At 38.3% G+C, this 19,375-nt stretch overlaps 1 protein-coding gene across 1 annotated transcript in view; it reads right to left on the reverse strand.

The window, feature by feature from the left end:
• The window catches only part of CNTNAP5 (contactin associated protein family member 5), a 1,036,258-nt gene that overhangs the window by 164,862 nt on the left and 852,021 nt on the right, over positions 1–19,375 (reverse strand). The window contains exon 17 of the mRNA XM_070389061.1: positions 9,702–9,920. Within this exon, the coding sequence (XP_070245162.1) occupies positions 9,702–9,920 (219 nt within the window). The remainder of the gene's footprint in view (positions 1–9,701; positions 9,921–19,375) is intronic.

Raw genomic sequence — 19,375 nt, forward strand, 5'->3', positions numbered from 1 at the left:
AGATTAACAGATTGTCAATCAACTATACTCTATTATAAAATAAATTTAAATTAAAAAAGTAAAAAATGCTCTTTCAAATGATTTTAAAAAGAAGACAATGAGGCAGGAAAGTCCACCATAATCCTAATCAGAGTATGGAATTGCAACATGAGCCATTTTGACTAAAAGGATCATCTCCCATCTCATAAAAAGGAAAGCCAATTCACCCCTCACTGTGCTTCCTTCTGCCACAGTTTTTAAAGATGAAGTATCACCAGTAAAGTCACTATCAAAAATAGCCTTAAACCAACTTATTGCAATAGCAATATGAGCCCCAGGTCTTTTCTAGAGTCAGCCAGAGAAGCTATTCACTTCTTCCAGGCTGGCTGCCAGGCCAAGTCATTACCTGACTGACAGCAGTTTCAGGGTTTCCTGGATGTTAGGGCCCTGGAAATCTGATTAGTTTTCTCCTGGGAGACCCTGCTGAGAACAGAGATTACCTCAAAAGTTGAACCATAGGCCCATTCAAAGAAATTAGTCAATAAATTTAAGTCTGTAATTATAAGCTTTAAGAATTTTCCCTACTAGTCCCAGCCACCCCAGAGTGATTTTACGGCTAAGCCCGGGAGACCTTGAAATACAAAAGGAGCCTACAATTCACTAAAAGAATAGGAGCAAGGGCAATTCATGACAAACAGTTCTCACAATCCAATATACTAACATTGCTGTGACATTTTGATGCAATTGTGCAGTAATCACTTTGGGGTTCTTTCTTATTCCAGCTTCCTTTGTGGAAGTGGTGGCTGCCATGTGACTAGGGACACATCATCAACACTGTCTTATCAGCAAAAATAAGTTGAAACTTGGAAATAAAACAAAAAGTCATAGATGACATTTGTCCAGTGGGGATGCAGGTAATTTCTTTCCAGTGTAACAGATACCTCCAAAGATGGCATGGTAAGCAAGAGCTTCATATCTAATATCACAACTTTGTCCTCTCTTTGTTGTTAAATTCCCCACACCATATCCTAGCTTTTTAGATGTTCTCTGAACTGGTCATGACATCTTAATGGCTTCCTCATTAATTAATGAGTGAAATAAAATCTTTGACACGTTCATTTTCTATTTGCCTGAGACTCATGATTTTAGCTTTTGGAAGATTTGATTTTTAACACACACAACTAGTATCAGTTAAAATGGTGCTGTTCATCATTAGAAAGTAAAAACTGTTACAGGAAAGATCTTAACCCCACAATACATAATACTTAGGACAAATAATAATAAGAAGAAGATATTTAAAGAACTTTTTTAATCTTTTGCATCATCAATGAAGAGGAGTCTGCCAGGTAAATTGAGGGTAGTTTGAGGGAAACTCAAACTCAAACCCATCCTAGTTTGAGGGAAAATACCATTGGAAGACTATGAGTCAGAGACTTCCTTGATAGTCTCATGGTTAAGACTCTGCTTCCAATGCAGGAGATGTGGGTTCAATTCCTGGCCCAGTAATTAAGATTCCACATGCCGGGCCACCAAAAATAAGAGAGAGTATGAATCACAACAATACAAACTTGACTCTAAGGAACCCATTAAATTTAAAGAGTACTTTTAAGAAGAAAATGGGAGAAGAGTAGGCAATATTTTATGGCTAATGCCTGGGAGGAATGAAAAATAAATTTCTTAAATCAAAGACAGTTACTTTGATTTTAAAAAGTATGTGTATGTGTGTCTCTGTGTATATTTTGCACAATAAATCCATGTCATTCTGCCACTGCTAGGGTTCTCCAGAAAACAGGCTTGAAATGAAATTAAAGAGGCATGGTGTTTTTTAGGGGGAAACTTTAGGAAACACATCTTTGATCCAGAGGGGAAAGAAGCATAAATGGGCAGAGAAGTGAGCTCTGGGACAGGTCTGACCATCTAGAACAGCCCCATGGAGAGTGGCAGAGCAAGAAAAATCGATCAGAGATTTGCTTCCTTGGGCCAAAATGGTTGGGTCTTTGTATTCTGGAGTCAACTGACTGTTGTCTGGGTGTATCTTGGCAGCAGGTGCAGTAGCTGAAAGGACAGACAGAGAAAGACTGTCTTCCAACAGCACTCCCAGTGGCAGAGCCTTCTTGAATGGGTACCTGGGCAGAACATCCCAGAGACTGCCTACCTCAGGTTCCTCAGCCTCTCTACACATCACAGATAGGGCCTGCGATGACCCTTAATCTTTAGCCTGAGACATGGATGATGAAGCAGGAAGCTGAATTAAAACATGGCACTTTTCACCTCTTCCACAGAATTGTCTTCCCCAACACAAGTGGCGCTGAAGCCAAATTCTTTTCTCTCTGAATCAGAAGAAATTTGATACTACAATGAGACCAGAGTGTAAATCTGCCAGTCACATGTTCAGAGGGTTTGATGATGTCTTCTGCTCCATCACTCTCCTCCAAGGCTTTCTTCTCTCCCCTTCTTAGTCATCAGCTTTGTTGCCAGAGCCTTGCAGATATGAAACAAGTTATAGGCAGCATTGCAGCATCAGCATGCCTGGCTGGGTCCATTCTTTTCTAAACTGAAGCTTCCCTGGACGTCCTAGTTACATAAGCTCAATAGCATCTTGGCTTTGGAAAAGACAAGCAGCTTCTCATTTCCCTCAGTTTAGGTCCTTGAATGTCCAGAGAGTACTGTTTTATTTCTCAGAAAGGTCTGGCTTGAGTTCCTTTTTATAACTATCACCCTGGCTCCACATAAACAGTTCTGTATTCATGTTTTGTTTCTTTACTGAGTTACAGATTTTGATGACCGGAGGTGCCAGGGTAATCGGAATGACTGCTTCCATCATTGAGTTTTTGTTGTGGTCCAAATCTCAGGGCTTTTCTCCCTGGGCTGCCTGAGAAAAATGATGCCATGTTGTACTTCTTTTTTAAAAAAAAGATGGCATGCTTTGAGATATGTTTTCTCAAAGGCAGAATTAAAAATTTAAACAGTGAAACCGAATAAGAAAAGTCTACATTCTCCATCAATGGCCCATTAACAATCCAATGCAGCCAGTATGTGACAAAATGAGTTTCAGTTAAAGTTTTAGAGATTGTTGATAAACATTTCCAAAAGGGTTTTGGAATATTAGGAGCAGAAAAAACTAACATGGGCTTCAGGGTGGGTTTAACAATGATCAACAACTTCAAAATGAGGCATCATGTAGTGGAAGGAATCATTTGCTTTTTTGTTTTTTCTTTTTCTCTTTTGGCTGTGCTGCACAACATTCAGGATCTTAGTTCACCAACCAGAGACTGATCCCCTGCTCCATGCATTAGAAGTGCAGTGTCTTAACCATTGGACTGCCAGGTAAGTCACTGGAAGAGTCATTTAATCATTTACTTCTCTGTCAATAAAAAGAACTAGTGTTTTTTTTTGTTTTTTTTTTTTTAAGTATGTTCAAATTCTAAGAATCTGATTTTGTGGAGCATATATGGTGTTGGGGAAAAAAAAAGTGCAAGAGGAAGCAGGTGGCTCTTGTTTTTTTCTTTACCATAGAAGCACTGAGGAAGCAAAGCATTCATAGGACTTGCCTGCTAGTGTACTGAGGTCTGCTATGAACTTCTTAAATGAATCAGGACACCTCCTCTTACTGAACTATTACAAGAAATATTAGAAATCCTGTATTAATATTTTTTGCTAAAATGATTCAAGCATACTTGACATATTTAGCTTTGAAAAAAACTTTTGGTAAATCAGACCTTATCATCAGAAAGTATAGGATGTAAAAGACAATGATATCTTCACTTCTCACCATTGACGTCCTTCACACAACAATGGTTTTGCGTAACAAATATGCTTAAAGGTGATTTCCTAATTCTTCCTTAATGTGAAAAGGATGTATATCTCCTCCTGTGCAGACATACATCTTTTCTTTTTTTTTTTTTTTTTTGGATTCCATGAATTTCTAATTGTTTCAATCTTCACAGTTTTTTTTTTTTTTTAATTAAAAAAATTTCAGGTATACACGTGCTCCCCATCCTGAACCCTCCTCCCTCCCCCCTCCCCATACCATCCCCCTGGGCCGTCCCAGCGCACCAGCCCCAAGCATCCAGCATCGTGCACTGAACCTGGGCTAGCATCTCGTTTCATACATGACATTTCACATGTTTCAATGCCATTCTCCCAAATCTTCCCACCCTCTCCCTCTCCCACAGAGTCCATAAGACTGTTCCATACATCAGTGTCTCTTTTGCTGTCTCGTATACAGGGTTATCATTACCATCTTTCTAAATTCCATATATATGCGTTAGTATACTGTATTTATGTTTTTCCTTCTGGCTTACTTCACTCTGTATAATAGGCTCCAGTTTCATCCACCTCATTAGAACTGATTCAAATGTATTCTTTTTAATGGCTGAGTAATACTCCATTGTGTATATGTACCACAGCTTTCTTACCCATTCATCTGCTGATGGACATCTAGGTTGCTTCCATGTCCTGGCTATTATAAACAGTGCTGCGATGAACATTGGGGTACACGTGTCTCTTTCCCTTCTGGTTTCCTCAGTGTGTATGCCAAGCAGTGAGATTGCTGGATCATAAGGCAGTTCTATTTCCAGTTTTTTAAGGAATCTCCACACTGTTCTCCATAGTGGCTGTAGTAGTTTGCATTCCCACCAACAGTGTAAGAGGGTTCCCTTTTCTCCACACCCTCTCCAGCATTTATTATTTGTAGACTTTTGGATCGCAGCCATTCTGACTGGCATGAAATGGTACCTCATAGTGGTTTTGATTTGCATTTCTCTGATAAGGAGTGATGTTGAGCATCTTTTCATGTGTTTGTTAGCCATCTGTATGTCTTCTCTGGAGAAATGTCTATTTAGATCTTTGGCCCATTTTTTGAAGGAAACAATTCCATTCACCATTGCAACGAAAAGAATAAAATACTTAGGAATATATCTACCTAAAGAAACTAAAGACCTATATATAGAAAACTATAAAACACTGGTGAAAGAAATCAAAGAGGACACTAATAGATGGAGAAATATACCATGTTCATGGATTGGAAGAATCAATATAGTGAAAATGAGTATACTACCCAAAGCAATTTATAGATTCAATGCAATCCCTATCAAGCTACCAACAGTATTCTTCACAGAGCTAGAACAAATAATTTCACAATTTGTATGGAAATACAAAAACCCTCGAATAGCCAAAGCGATCTTGAGAAAGAAAAATGGAACTGGAGGAATCAACCTACCTGACTTCAGGCTCTACTACAAAGCCACAGTTATCAAGACAGTATGGTACTGGCACAAAGACAGAAATATAGATCAATGGAACAAAATAGAAAGCCCAGAGATAAATCCACGCACATATGGACAGCTTATCTTTGACAAAGGAGGCAAGAATATACAGTGGATTAAAGACAATCTCTTTAACAAGTGGTGCTGGGAAAACTGGTCAACCACTTGTAAAAGAATGAAACTAGAACACTTTCTAACACCATATACAAAAATAAACTCAAAATGGATTAAAGATCTCAACGTAAGACCAGAAACTATAAAACTTCTAGAGGAGAACATAGGCAAAACACTCTCTGACATACATCACAGCAGGATCCTCTATGACCCACCTCCAAGAATATTGGAAATAAAAGCAAAAATAAACAAATGGGACCTAATTAAACTTAAAAGCTTCTGCACATCAAAGGAAACTATTAGCAAGGTGAAAAGACAGCCTTCAGAATGGGAGAAAATAATAGCAAATGAAGCAACCGACAAACAACTAATCTTAAAAATATACAAGCAACTCCTACAGCTCAACTCCAGAAAAATAAATGACCCATACATCTTTTCTGATAGAAAACTCTTCTGGCCTGTGTCAGGAAAGCCATCCTTGTGGGGCACTCTCAAGAGTAAATGTGAGTAACTATTTCACAGAGAGACTCTGGCACCATGACGTGTCAGGGCACGGAGCAAATGAGCACTGCTTTGCCTGCCTTCACCGCTGACCTCGCCACGTTTGACATGCTTCATCTGAAAATAGGAATAATAATTCCCAACTGGTGTGGAAGCAGGCGCAGCATAGAGGGGCAGGGTGAGACTCTGCAACTTTATGATTTATCAAGTTAATGTGATATTTTCCCCAAGGAGTTCTAAGTGGGAGTTACTTCAATTTATTTTGATACAAATAAAGCAGCTGAGCCAAAAAAAAGAAAGAAAAAGAAAAAAAAAGGTTCATGAAAGGCCAAAAAGGTAAGAAAAAAGTAAAGTAACACAAAATAAGACTCAGTCTCACAGCTCTACAAAGTGTCTAGACTATAATTCCAACATATTAGGAAAGATTAGACGTCAGATTTGGGGACAATGAGATATTTTCCTTGCTGTTACATACACACAGGCATGAGGGTAAGGATAATTATCATGTCTAACATACACATGGAGATGATAGCATATCCACAAGTTGTAAGAGTTCCATTACCATACTCATCAATTTCATTCTGCAAATAAAGACAATGTGTCCATTTAGACTAGTTGCTTTCCTACTAGTGTCCCAAGATCTGATGGCAGTTGACCTGGAGTTCAAACCTAGATCTCTTCATTTCACTTTTAGTAAAAGGTGCTACTTCTTAGATTTCTCTTGCCTCATCCTCATATTGACTTGAAAAGCTAGAACATGCATGCTAAGTCACTCAGTCGTGTCCAACTCTTTACAGCCCTATGGACTGTAGCCCACCAGTCTCCTCTGTCCATGGGATTACTTGGAGAATCCCATGGACAGAGGAGTAAGGAATAGCAAAAGAGAGGGATTATGCAGCCAAGCATTTTAAAGCTGAAACAATCCCAAGCTTGCTGCGTTCATCTCAGGAGCTCGTGTTATGAAATTTCTCCTACTCTATTCAAAAGATGCCACCACTGAAATGGCATGGTTGCAACTGTCCCTAACTACCAGGGAAATAAAAGTCTGCAGTTACAATATTGATTCTGGGAATCCAGCATGCATTGACTTGGGTATCAGCACTTCAACATTTCACATTCCAATGACAGGAGCATTGCTAAGAGGTGCATCCATTCTATAAAATTCAATCTGGTACTTAGGAAGCACTCATGGACACAACAGCAATACCAGTGATTACCATGCTGAACAACAGTCTGTTTTGATTGAAAGATCCTTCAGTGGTTAAAAGTGTCTAGACAGACATATCCAAATGAATATTTAAGTAACGTCACATTCAATCTATCCAGTTAACCAAATGATAACCAACAAGGACCTACTATATAGCACCAGGGACTTATACTCAATATTTTGTAATAACCTATATTCAGAAAAGAATCTGAAAAAGAATGCCTATATGGATACGTAGAATGGTGTCACTTTGCTATACACTTGAAACTAACACGACATTGTAATTCAACTATACTTCAATTTAAAAAATTAAAGGAAAAAAGCACACAGCAATCATAGTTTTTCTGCCTAGCAAATATAAAAATCCAGGGACAAAATTTCTGAATGATAGAGAATGCAATTAATTTTGGCTGCTCTAGCTAAGTAGAGGGTTTTTTGTTTGTTTGTTTGTTTGTTTTTTTAACCCCTGAACCATACAAAATGGAAATATCAAGACTTCAATTTTTTTTCTTTTTTTGCCACCCAACATTTTAAGCAGACTGAACATTAAACAGCAAAATTCAAACCAACAGACTAAATGACCTCCAATGGCATTTTTTCTTCTTCAAGTATATTAAGCCAAATTCAATAAAGCATAGTAACATCTGAGATGGAACTTATTAGAAAGAAACATAACAGAAACAGGTGCTCTTGCAGTAGCTAACCTTGGCAGCAGCTCGAGCAAGGTGTCTCCTCCAGACCCATAGACAAGCTTTTATTCACTGCATTTGTAATCAATTCAACAGAAATGTCTAGAGATTAAAACCTGCAAGAAACACAGCTGCCTCTTTTCACTTTCAACTTGCACAAAGTTTGTCACATTTTCAAGCTGTATGATAATTTCATAACTACATGAAATTTGCATGAAGGGATTGAAAAATTCCATCTTTATACACACCTTTCAACCAGAAAGATTCATCAATATAGCCTGAAGATAAATTAAACTTTGGCATGGAATATAATTTATGAAAATTGCAAAGTACTTGAATTGATTATACCAAAAAAGACATTAAATCTTGATGACTAGCAAACTTATTCAGAGCAATAAAATGTTATGTTTAAATAGAATTAAGACATCAATATAAATTAAAAATATACATTTTAATAGTAAATCATATCACTTATGTAGGTTAATTAAGTGAATGCCTTTTCATCATCATTCATAAAAATGCTCTTAATCACTTATGTCTTAGCTTCTGCTGAATATGTAAAACATGATAGATGAAGAAAGAAATATGATTACTGTTGGAAAGACAGATTACATATTCTGTTACTTCTTTTCTTTTAGTTGGTGTGTTCTTAGTGACAACTTTCCTCAGAGTTAAAAGTTGCACAGACCCGGATTTCAAGAAAGCAATTAAGATACATCCATTGATAGTTGATGACATTTCATTACTAGCAGTAAAGCTATATAGTGTGAGCTGATAAAATAAATACATAAGGAAAAAAACTTAAACCTGGGTATACTGGCAAATTTTGGAACTTATTGGTACTACTGTTCTAAGCATCTGAATTTCAAGTTTCAGATAAGAGCAGTGTCTTGGCTTTGATAATAATACAATATACCTAACATTTACAGCTCTGTTTTGTACTTTAAACCTATATATGCCCTGCTCAACCTAATTTCAAAGAATCCCTCCTAAATTATAGCAATAATGTGAACCTTTCTTTTCCTATATGGACTAATGTGGTGAAATTCTCTCTATTTCTGTCTCTCTGTCTCCCACAACACACACACACACACACACATACACACACAGTGAGCACTTGAAAAAGATGTTTTATTGCATAGTCATCTTTCAATTCCCACCATCCAAAAAGGAACCTGATTTGTTTTTGGTACTCACTTAATATTTATGGAAAGAATGAATGAAAGGCTCAGTGAAAGATGTTTGAGTCCCCCAGGCCCTATTGCCAGCAGTGGCAGTCAGCTCAGATGAGCAACTTATCTAAAGGCTGATTCTGAGTCTCAAGGAGGGAATGATCAGCGGGGAGATGTATGCTTGGGGACCAGGCTATTTTTCTGTGCAAGTATCAGGCAGCCACCTAAGGGATGTGATTTCTGGGAGTATTAAAGAAGTTCTTAGCTTAAAAACCTCTAGTTCCCTCCCCTGCCGTATTGTTGATTCCCCAAATCCCTTGAAGATGCTATAACATATATCATTACATGGTTATCAAAAATCATCAGGAGTTAGGTGTCACTAAGAAAGGTGAATTGTAGCCCACTGACAGAGTCAACATCTAAAAAGGTTTAAATAGCTTGCACTCCTTTTTCTGAGAGTATATTTTGATTACAAGGATGAAAAATAATAGGAGTCCCTAGACATCTAAAGGTACAATATGAACAAGGAGAAAAGATACAAAAAGAGTCTGAGACCCCCGCAAACTTTGCTAAGCAATGGCAATCCTTCATTCTTGAAGCTGATGAATCTAGAAAGGAAGAATTTGTAAAATTACATCTGTAATTATAAATACTTTATGAAATACTGTAATCATTTCTAGGACTAAAATAAAATAGTAATACTCCTTGGGCCCAATTCCACTGTGGTCATGTAGGGTTTTTAGCACAAAGGGCACCTTAAGATGTCCCCTACCTACAAACAGCTGGCTGTTGAGCTGTAACCGGAAATGGCCCTCTTCTGAGGTCTCCCTGGTCATCCTTGGGAGGTCGTCCACTTGGAGCGAGGTCTCCTTGAGGTTCCTCTCTGCCCGGACGTAATGCCATTGGTTGTCATTCAGAGAAGAAGGAGACTGGACTATGAGCTCTATGGGGCCATTCCCAACATCAATAGCAAAAGTGATCTCAGAAGGAGCTGAAACCAAAAATGGAAACAAGTAGAAAGATGAAGGGAGTTGTCAGTGCATTTAAGACACAAGCATATTCTGAGCGAATGGTAAAACGATTATAAATGCTAGGTAGGGAGGACTTCAGTTGAAATCCCTGTAGTATTGAAATTTCCATTGATAATAATAACTACCAACTACTAAATCCCAAGCTCCATCTTTTCCCCTCATTGGTTCTCATTGTGAAAATTCAGGAAATAGAATAGAGACCAGGGCCACTGATGCCAATCTGATAAAATACACCAGTGCCAAGGTGCTAGATTTTGCAGATCTGTTCTGACTTCACTTGTGTGCTTATAGATAACTATAGATCCTGGGTTAGCTAAGACGACACCCTCCTACAGAGAGAAGAGCACACTCTGGAAAGTCCACTGCTTTGCTTACTCATTATGTGTATTATAGTAATGCATTTCATATATTTATAACATTATTATATGTATTATATATTCTTATTCTGTAATGTATTATTTTTTCAATACATATGATACAAGCATTCATGCTATCCCTGAATTTTTTTTCAAAATGAGGCTCAGAAATTTTAAGTGCCTTATCTGCATCACTGGAATTGGCAGTATCTAAGTCAAATACCACTCTTCCTCCCCCTCAACTCCCCACACAGGGATTTTTTTCATGACTCTTTCTACCCTTCTAAAATAATCTGCTTATTGTATTGGACAAGAAGCAGCTCCTGGGTATAATGCACCTATGATGATGATGATGATGATGATAGGAAGATAATGGTGGTCACGATGGTGGCAGAGGTGGTGGTAATGATGGTGATGATAATGGTGAGGATAGTGGTTATGGTCATATTGGTAAGGATGGTGGTGGTGATGACGACAGTGGTGGTAATGATGTTTGAAAGGATAGTGTTGGTCATACTGGTGAGGATGGTTGTGGTGGTAGTGGTTTTGGTGGTAGTGACAATGTTACTATCATCCCTGAAAAACAAAAAGAAGTAGCAGCAGCACAGTACATACAGTGAACTCTGCTGAGCACTTTTCTAAGCACTGACCATAGATGCTCTCATTTTAATCCTCAGAACAACTCTATGAAAAAAAGTATCATTTTTAACTTCCATTTTATGGGCAAGAAAATGAAAGTAGAAATAATTTGTTCAAAGATTCCTCAGTAATTAGAATCTTCATCATTTTTCTTTAATTTAGTATATCTTCTTGTATTTTCCATTATTATGTAAGACATCTACATCTGAAGGATGTGGAGAAGAAAATAATAAATTGAATTTGAGGGGAAGACAGTCCCCTTTCAGGAACAGGAACCTTCATATTCCAGACCTTCCTTTCTTCTCAGAACCTTTTGATGGTCCCCCCTTTTTTACTCCCAAAATAGGATACGTGTATTTCTTTGACAAGATCATCAACTAACAGATCTGAATTTTCAGCAATACCAAAGGTCAAACATCACCCTGAATCATACCATCCTCAACCTTTAAATTTTAATAGAAAGCAGACCTTGATAAAGAATATTTCAGTATGAGGATTTCAAATTTGAGAGAATTTGATTTTCCCTCCTGGTGAATGTGAACCATGACCCCAAAGAGAGGCAATAAGAAAAAAGGTTTAAAAATGAGATTTGAGGGCTTCCCTAGTGGTCTTGTGGTTAAGAAATTGCCTGCCAATGCAGGGGACAGGAGTTTGATTACTTCTCTGGGAAGATCCCACATGCCATGGAACAACTAAACCCGTGCAACACGACTATTGAGCCAGTGCTCTAGAGCCTGTGAGCCACAACTACTGAAGCCCATGCTCCACCACAAGAGAGGCTACCACGATAAGTACACTCCACACAATGAAGACCCAGCAAGCCAAAATACAGACAAATGAATAAATATTTTTTTAATGGGATTTGAGACATAGACTCTGGAGCCATCATAACCTAAGGTAAGTTTTCAAGCTTGTTAGCTCTTAGTCTTCTCCTTTGTAAAATGAGAACATTATCATTTAGTCTTCTCCTTTGTAAAATGAGAATAAAATATTAACTAGTTGTCAGGTTGTTTATAAATTCATCCTGACAAAGTTGCTAGAACTGTGCCTGACATGTAGGATGAACTCAACAATAATAGCTATTGTTACCAACATGATTCATCAACCTAGATCAATTGTCTTTGCCTCATAAATCTATGCATTAAAGGAAACAGAATTGAAGGGAGCAAATCTGATTCAACAATGAAAAGATTAAATAAGAACAAAGTTGTCCCATTGAGCCATTTCCTGTTTCTTATCAGGCCGCCAGTGCCACCTTGAAGTTCTGCTCATCCAGAGACCAAATAAACAATTACTGAGAGGGTGAAGATAAATGCATTTCTCTTTAAAAACACAGGTAAGGACTGGTGAGACTGATGGGGAGGGCTGCTAAAGATTTTGCTAAAAGACTTTCTGCAAAGCTGATCTTGTGGATATTAAGTTCCACACAGACAGCACATCTTTGTGGAGGGCTGGCTGCACAGGTCTGTCTGCTCTCCACCCCCTGCCATCCTTAACTCCATGTTATGTTTCCAGACTGTGCTTATCTCTACTTCAACATTTATCCCTTTGTTGTATAATGATCTGTTTATGGTCTGTCTCTCAGTTAGTCTGAAAACTCTAGATGAATACCTCATTTATTGGAAAACCAGAACCTAGGACTGGGCCTTGTATACAGGAAGCTCTCATCAAACTAAAATTTCATTCATTAAAATGTTACATTGCACATACTACATCCAACTTTGCGATTTTCTTATTCTTTTAATTTTACATCAAGATATTAAGTCCTTAAAAAACATCTAAAATTATTATTATTTAACTTTATTCAAGTCACTACTAAAGACTAACTATGCTTAACTCATTCTTAGAACTAGGGAAGGATCAGTGAAATGTAATAATAATAGCCAACATTAATGAGTGCTTACCATGATCCAGGCACTCTGCTAAGCAGTTTTCATTAATCAACTCATTACAATCCTATGAGAAAGGAGGGAACTGATCCACAGATAGCTGATAAATTACTCCAACCCAGAGTCGGCAGAGTTGGTATTTAAATCCCGGTGATGTGTCTCTGGAGCTCACTTTTTAACCCACTTGTCCTGTGACAAATCGTTCATCCTCAAAACCTATGCAAGCCCTACCTGGGCAGTCAACTCTGGATATAAATCAGTATAATATAGGTTCTTCAAAAAAACTGAATGAAATAAAAAAGTGAATACATGGTGATACATCCAACATTGGCTAGTGACTTGGTGGACTGGACACTTGAGACCAACATGAACTAGCTCTTATTTTCTGGGGGGATAGACATAGCCCAGTGGCCCAAGATGGGAAAGCTGGTGGCCCTGTGGTAGCATTACCTTTATCATTAATTTACCTTCCTGCCTTTCCTTTTCCCAACAGTCTGACAAATATCCTCCCTCATTATTTATACCGTATGGTTCAAGACAAAGGAGTTACTTGAGTCTTTGGGTGGGTTTTTACCAAATCAAGCTTGTGCTAAGCAGAGACAAATGAAACAAAATGAGCTCATGGTGTACATTAGAGAAGACTGGCAAAGAAGGGGCATGTCAAGTGGAGGAAAGTACCATAAGCATGAGCAATTGAATACCCAGTACTCCTAAGCAATTAGAAAAACTATCTAAAGCTTCTATACAAAGCCCTTGCTTCCTTGAACTGTGACACCAACTCTGTGTCCTTAAAGTCAGGCATGTGAGACATATCAGGGACCATAATGGAATAAAGAAGAGGCAAGATCTTACTGTAGTCCATCAACCTCTCTGACCTCTCATGTATTCACCTGTAAAATGACAGCCATAAATGAAATGAAATATTGTTAAAATTTTTTGGAGGCATGGACTCTCTGAGAATCTGATGACAAACATACCTCCAGAAAAAAGAAAAAAGCACATACAATTTTGCATTCAGTTGTAAAGACTTGCTGAATGTCCTATGCTTCAAAACAAGAAGGAAATTAATGCTATTTTTTCGATTTCTAACATTCTTGGTCTTTGAGGTAGTTTGGCAAAGCAGAATAAGGAGTTGTTCAAATGAACAGAGAATTGAATCCTGGATTCTGAATCTTACTGGGTGACTCTGGGTGTGTTATTTACCATCTCAAGATTTATATCCTCATCTGCATTTTGGACTATGAGTCAAACATAATATTATACATAGGATAATTTGAAAGCATAATTAAATAATGAATATAAAGCATTTAGTACTATGGCAGAAAGTGAATAAGAACTAACGAGCCTCTTGATGAAAGAGAAGAGTGAAAAAGTTGCCTTAAAGCTCAAATATTCAGAAAACTAAGATCATGGCACCAGTCCCATCACATCATGGCAAATAGATGAGGAAGCAGTGGAAACAGTGGCTGACTTTATTTTTTTGGGCTCCAAAATCACTGCAGATGGTGATTGCAGCCATGAAATTAAAAGATGCTTACTCCTTGGAAGGAAAGGTATGACCAACCCAGACAGCATATTAAAAAGCAGAGACATTACTTTACCAACAAAGGTACTTCTAGTCAAGACTATGGTTTTTCCAGTGGTCATGTATGGATGTGAAAGTTGAACTATAAAGAAAGCTGAGCACCGAAGAACTGATGCTTTGGAACCGTGGTTTTGGAGAAGACTGTTGAGAGTCCCTTGGACTGCAAGGAGATCCAACCAGTCCATCCTAAAGGAGATCAGTCCTGGGAGTTCATTGGAAGGAATGATGTTGAAGCTGAAACTTCAATACTTCGGCCACCTGATGTGAAGAGCTGACTCATTTGAAAAGACCCTGATCCTGGGAAAGATTGAGAGCAGGAACAGAAGGGAATGACAGAGGATGAGATGGTTGGATGGTATCACTGACTCAATGGACATGGGTTTGGGTGGACTCTGGGAGTTGGTGATGGACAGAGAGGCCTGGCGTGCTGCGGTTCATGGGGTTGCAAAGAGTCAGACATGACTCAGTGACTGAACTGAACTGAACTGAACTGAACTATGTTTAATCAAAGTAAATACTTAGCCATTTAGTATAGAAGTACTTATTATTAGTATTAACATTTACTGTTCTCGAAGGCTCTCAGATAGGCTTGATAAAGGACAGAAATGGTATGGACCTAACAGAAGCAGAAGATATTAAGAAGAGGTGGCAAGAATACACAGAAGACCTGTACAAAAAAGAGGTTCATGACCAAGATAATTACCATGGTGTGATCACTCACCTAGAGCCAGACATCCTGGAATGTGAAGTCAAGTGGGCCTTAGAAAGCATCACAGTAGCTTTGTTCATAGAGATGCTTTCAAAGGCCCACTTGACTTCACATTCCAGGATATCTGGCTCTAGGTGAGTGATCACACCATCGTGATTATCTTGGTCATGAAGATCTTTTTTGTACAGGTCTGTGTATTCTTGACACCTCTTCTTAATATCTTCTGCTTCTGTTAGGTCCATACCATTTCTGTCCTTTATTGAGTCTGAGATGGAATTCCAGTTGAGTTTCAAATCCTGAAAGATGATGCTGTGAAAGTGCTGCACTCAATATGCCAGCAAATTTGGAAAACTCAGCAGTGGCCACAGGACTGGAAAAGGTCAGTTTTCATTCCAATCCCAAAGAAAGACAATGACAAAGAATGCTCAAACTACCGCACAATTGTACTCATCTCACATGCTAGTAAAGTAATGCTCAAAATTTTCCAAGCCAGGCTTCAGCAATACATGAACCGTGAACTTTCCGATGTTCAAGCTGGTTTTAGAAAAGGCAGAGGAACCAGAGATCAAATTGCCAACATCCACTGGATCATGGAAAAAGCAAGAAAGTTCCCGAAAAACATCTACTTCTGCTTCATTGACTATGCCAAAGACTTTGACTCAGTCAATCACAATAAACTGTGGAAATTTCTGAAAGAGATGGGAATACCAGACTACCTGATCTGCCTCTTGAGAAACCTATATGTAGGTCAGGAAGCAACAGTTAGAACTGGACATGGAACAACAGACTGGTTCCAAATAGGAAAAGGAGTAGGTCAAGGCCGTATACTGTCACCCTGCTTATTTAACTTATATGCAGAGTGCATCATGAGAAACGCTAGGCTGGATGAAGCACAAGCTGGAATCAAGATTTCTGGGAGAAATATCAATAACCTCAGATGTGCAGATGACACCACCGTTATGGCAGAAAGTGAAGAGGAACTAAAAAGCCTCTTGATGAAAGTGAAAGAGGAGAGTGAAAAAGTTGGCTTAAAGCTCAACATTCAGAAAATGAAGATCATGGCATCTGGTCCAATCACTTCATGGGAAATAGATGGGGAAACAGTGTCAGACTTTATTTTGGGGGGCTCCAATATCACTGCAGATGGTGACTGCAGCCATGAAATTAAAAGACGCTTACTCCTTGGAAGAAAACTTATGACCAACCTAGATAGCATATTGCAAAGCAGAGACATTACTTTGCCAAGAAAGGTCCATCTAGTCAAGGCTGTGGTTTTTCCAGTGGTCATGTATGGATGTGAGAGTTGGACTGTGAAGAAGGCTGAGTGCAGAAGAACCGATGCTTTTGAACTGTGGTGTTGGAGAAGACTCTTGAGAGTCCCTTGGACTGCAAGGAGATCCAACCAGTCCATTCTGAAGATCAGCCCTGGGATTTCTTTGGAAAGAATGATGCTGAAGCTGAAACTCCAGTACTTTGGCCACCTCATGCAAAGAGTTGACTCATTGGAAAAGACTGATGCTGGGAGGGATTGGGGGCAGGAGGAGAACAGGAGCACAGAGGATGAGATGGCTGGATGGTATCACCGACTCAATGGACATGAGTTTGAGTAAACTCTGGGAGTTGGTGATGGACAAGGAGGCCTGCTGTGCTGAGATTCATGGGGTCGCAAAGAGTCAGACACGACTGAGCGACTGAACTGAACATTTGTTTACTGCTGAATCTAACCAGAAATAAACTATCCCACCAATTCTGTACTTAGTCACATGCCCTGGTACCAGTGGATTCCCATTCTTGTGTTTACCAGTTCAGGGTGAATTTTTTTTTAAATTATAGTCAAATGTGTCTAATTGGCATATGGGTGCCACCAATTCCATCTTGCACAAATAAGCAATGAAGAGATGAAGAACTTCTTCACAATTTATAGCTCAAGAAACAGAAAATAGAATCCACACTGCATTATCAACAATAGTCTCTTTTCATGATGCCAAACTGTTCTCAACAGCCATTTTCTTCTGCTCCCCTCATGTACCCCAAAATATCTTTTACCCACACAGCAATTGTGAGCTAATTGTCAAAATAGCTATTATTTTTGTCACATTTGAAACAAATCCATTAAGACTTGAGGACATAAAGTATCTTGTGTTTCATATAGACTAATCTCAAGGTTACAAAATAAAAATGAAAGATCTTTAGTTGGAAGTGACCCAGAAGGTAATAGATTGAGAATTTTATGCAAACTTGTTCTTCAATGTTCAACAATTTGGACACATCAATTTTGAAAACTTCTGTTCAGATAGTTACACAGTAACATTCCTTTGGGAGGAGAGAAATCTACTCTGAGAAATCTACTAGGAAGGCTATTTTCTTTCTAAGAAGTTGACATGTAGAAGAATCCCTGGGATGAAAATTCCATCTATATAAAAAATATAGTGGAGATTTCCCTGCTGGTCCAGTGTCTAAGACTCTCTGCTCCCAATGCACGGGTCTGAGTTAGATCCTTTGTCAAGGGACTAAGATCCCTCCTGCTGCAACTAAGAGTTTGAAGGTCTCAGCAAACGATCCCCCATGTTGCCATAAAGATCCCACATGTGGAAACTGAGACCTGGTACAGCCAAATAAACAAATAAATGAGAAAGGCTTCTTATTTGAGGAAGGATTCTCAAAGCACAAGAAGATCATAGCCTAGCAGAAGGAGGACATTTAAAAAAAAAAAAAAGGACATAAAATGAATGAAGCTGTTAGTAAGAAATGAAAGATCAACCCCCCTTCCCTTATGCTTGTTTGTTTTTCCTTTTAAATTTATTTATGTATTAATTATCTTGGCTAAGTCAGGTCTTCATTGCTGTGCACAGGCTTTCTTTAGTTGCAGCGAGCAGTTGGGGTTACTCTGTAGTTGCAGTAGGCAGGCTTCTCATTGTGGTAGCTTCTCTTGTTGCAGAGCACAGGATCTGGGGCACATGGGCTTCAGAAGTTGCAGCTCTCAATTCTAGAGCACAGGCTCAGTAGTTGTGGTACACAGAATTAGCTGGCCCACTGCATATGGAATCTTCTCGGACCAGAGATTGAACCCATTTGCCCTGTATTGGCAGGCAGGTTCTTAACCACTGGACCACCTAGTAAGTTCTGTTTTTCCTTTCAAATAATAATCATAAAACAAGATATTTTGAAAAATATGAGGCTTTGTACTTTGAAAAAGTTTACATAAATCTTAGTTTGAAAAACACATGTTCTCTGATCTGGTGAAATGTGTACACCAAACAATGACATCACTGGATTTTAAATTTCAATCAGATTTAGTATCATTTGCATTAAAATAGTTTTATACAATATAATAGTAAAACAAAAAGCATAAGAAAGAATCATGTAAAAGACAAAATATAGTACCAGAAAGTACAAACAAATCGGACATTGAAATGTAATTAATACTAAATCATAGCTCATTACCTTGTGATAATATGCCATTTGCTGCTGCTTTAATGAATTGAAAGGCCTTAGGGCTTGATTTTTATTGAATTTACATTGAGATTATTATATCCATATTATTAAATGTTTGGCACTCAACTCCACATATTTAGAACTTGCCCAAGGTAGATATGAGGGATCTTATTTCTCACTAAAGCCACAAGAGCTTCCTCCCATTAACAGCCTAAATCACTGGAGTAAAAGAAGGTTAAAACTATCAATTAGAGAGATCTTTTTTTTGTACTGTGCTGTAACTGCAGAAGAAACACTTAACTGTGTCATGCTTTGCAGGAGACTTACACAGAGACTTCAGCTATCTTTTCCAGCCAGCACTTTTGTATCTTTCTCTGGAGTGCTCAAATTTCTAAGTTTCTGTTGCTAAGACATTACTTAAGCTTCCAAGGGTATTTCATATAGTCATATTACTACTGTAATACAGTCAATTGCATCAATCAAACCAAAGAAAATATCCATTTGGATCCACATAAATGAGATGCCTAATGAAAAGCACACATCTCCCTAGTCATGACTTTAATAAGGGCAAGATAGTGGGAGCAGTCCAATTTGTGTATGAGAAAAAGGGGCAGAAGAATTCTTCACTGAAGGCAGAGAATCAGGAAACTAGCAAGAGCAACTAAAAGATGGGTTTTCTATTATTGCCATACACCAATAATTCTAAATAACGCCAGCAATAAAACGTTCCTCTGCCAAGAAAAAAATTTGTAACAAATGCTGATGTTGATATTACTTTTTAATAATGTATATGTAAGATTCA

This window comes from Bos mutus, chromosome 2 (assembly GCF_027580195.1).
Source record: "Bos mutus isolate GX-2022 chromosome 2, NWIPB_WYAK_1.1, whole genome shotgun sequence".
Taxonomy (NCBI): domain Eukaryota; kingdom Metazoa; phylum Chordata; class Mammalia; order Artiodactyla; family Bovidae; genus Bos; species Bos mutus.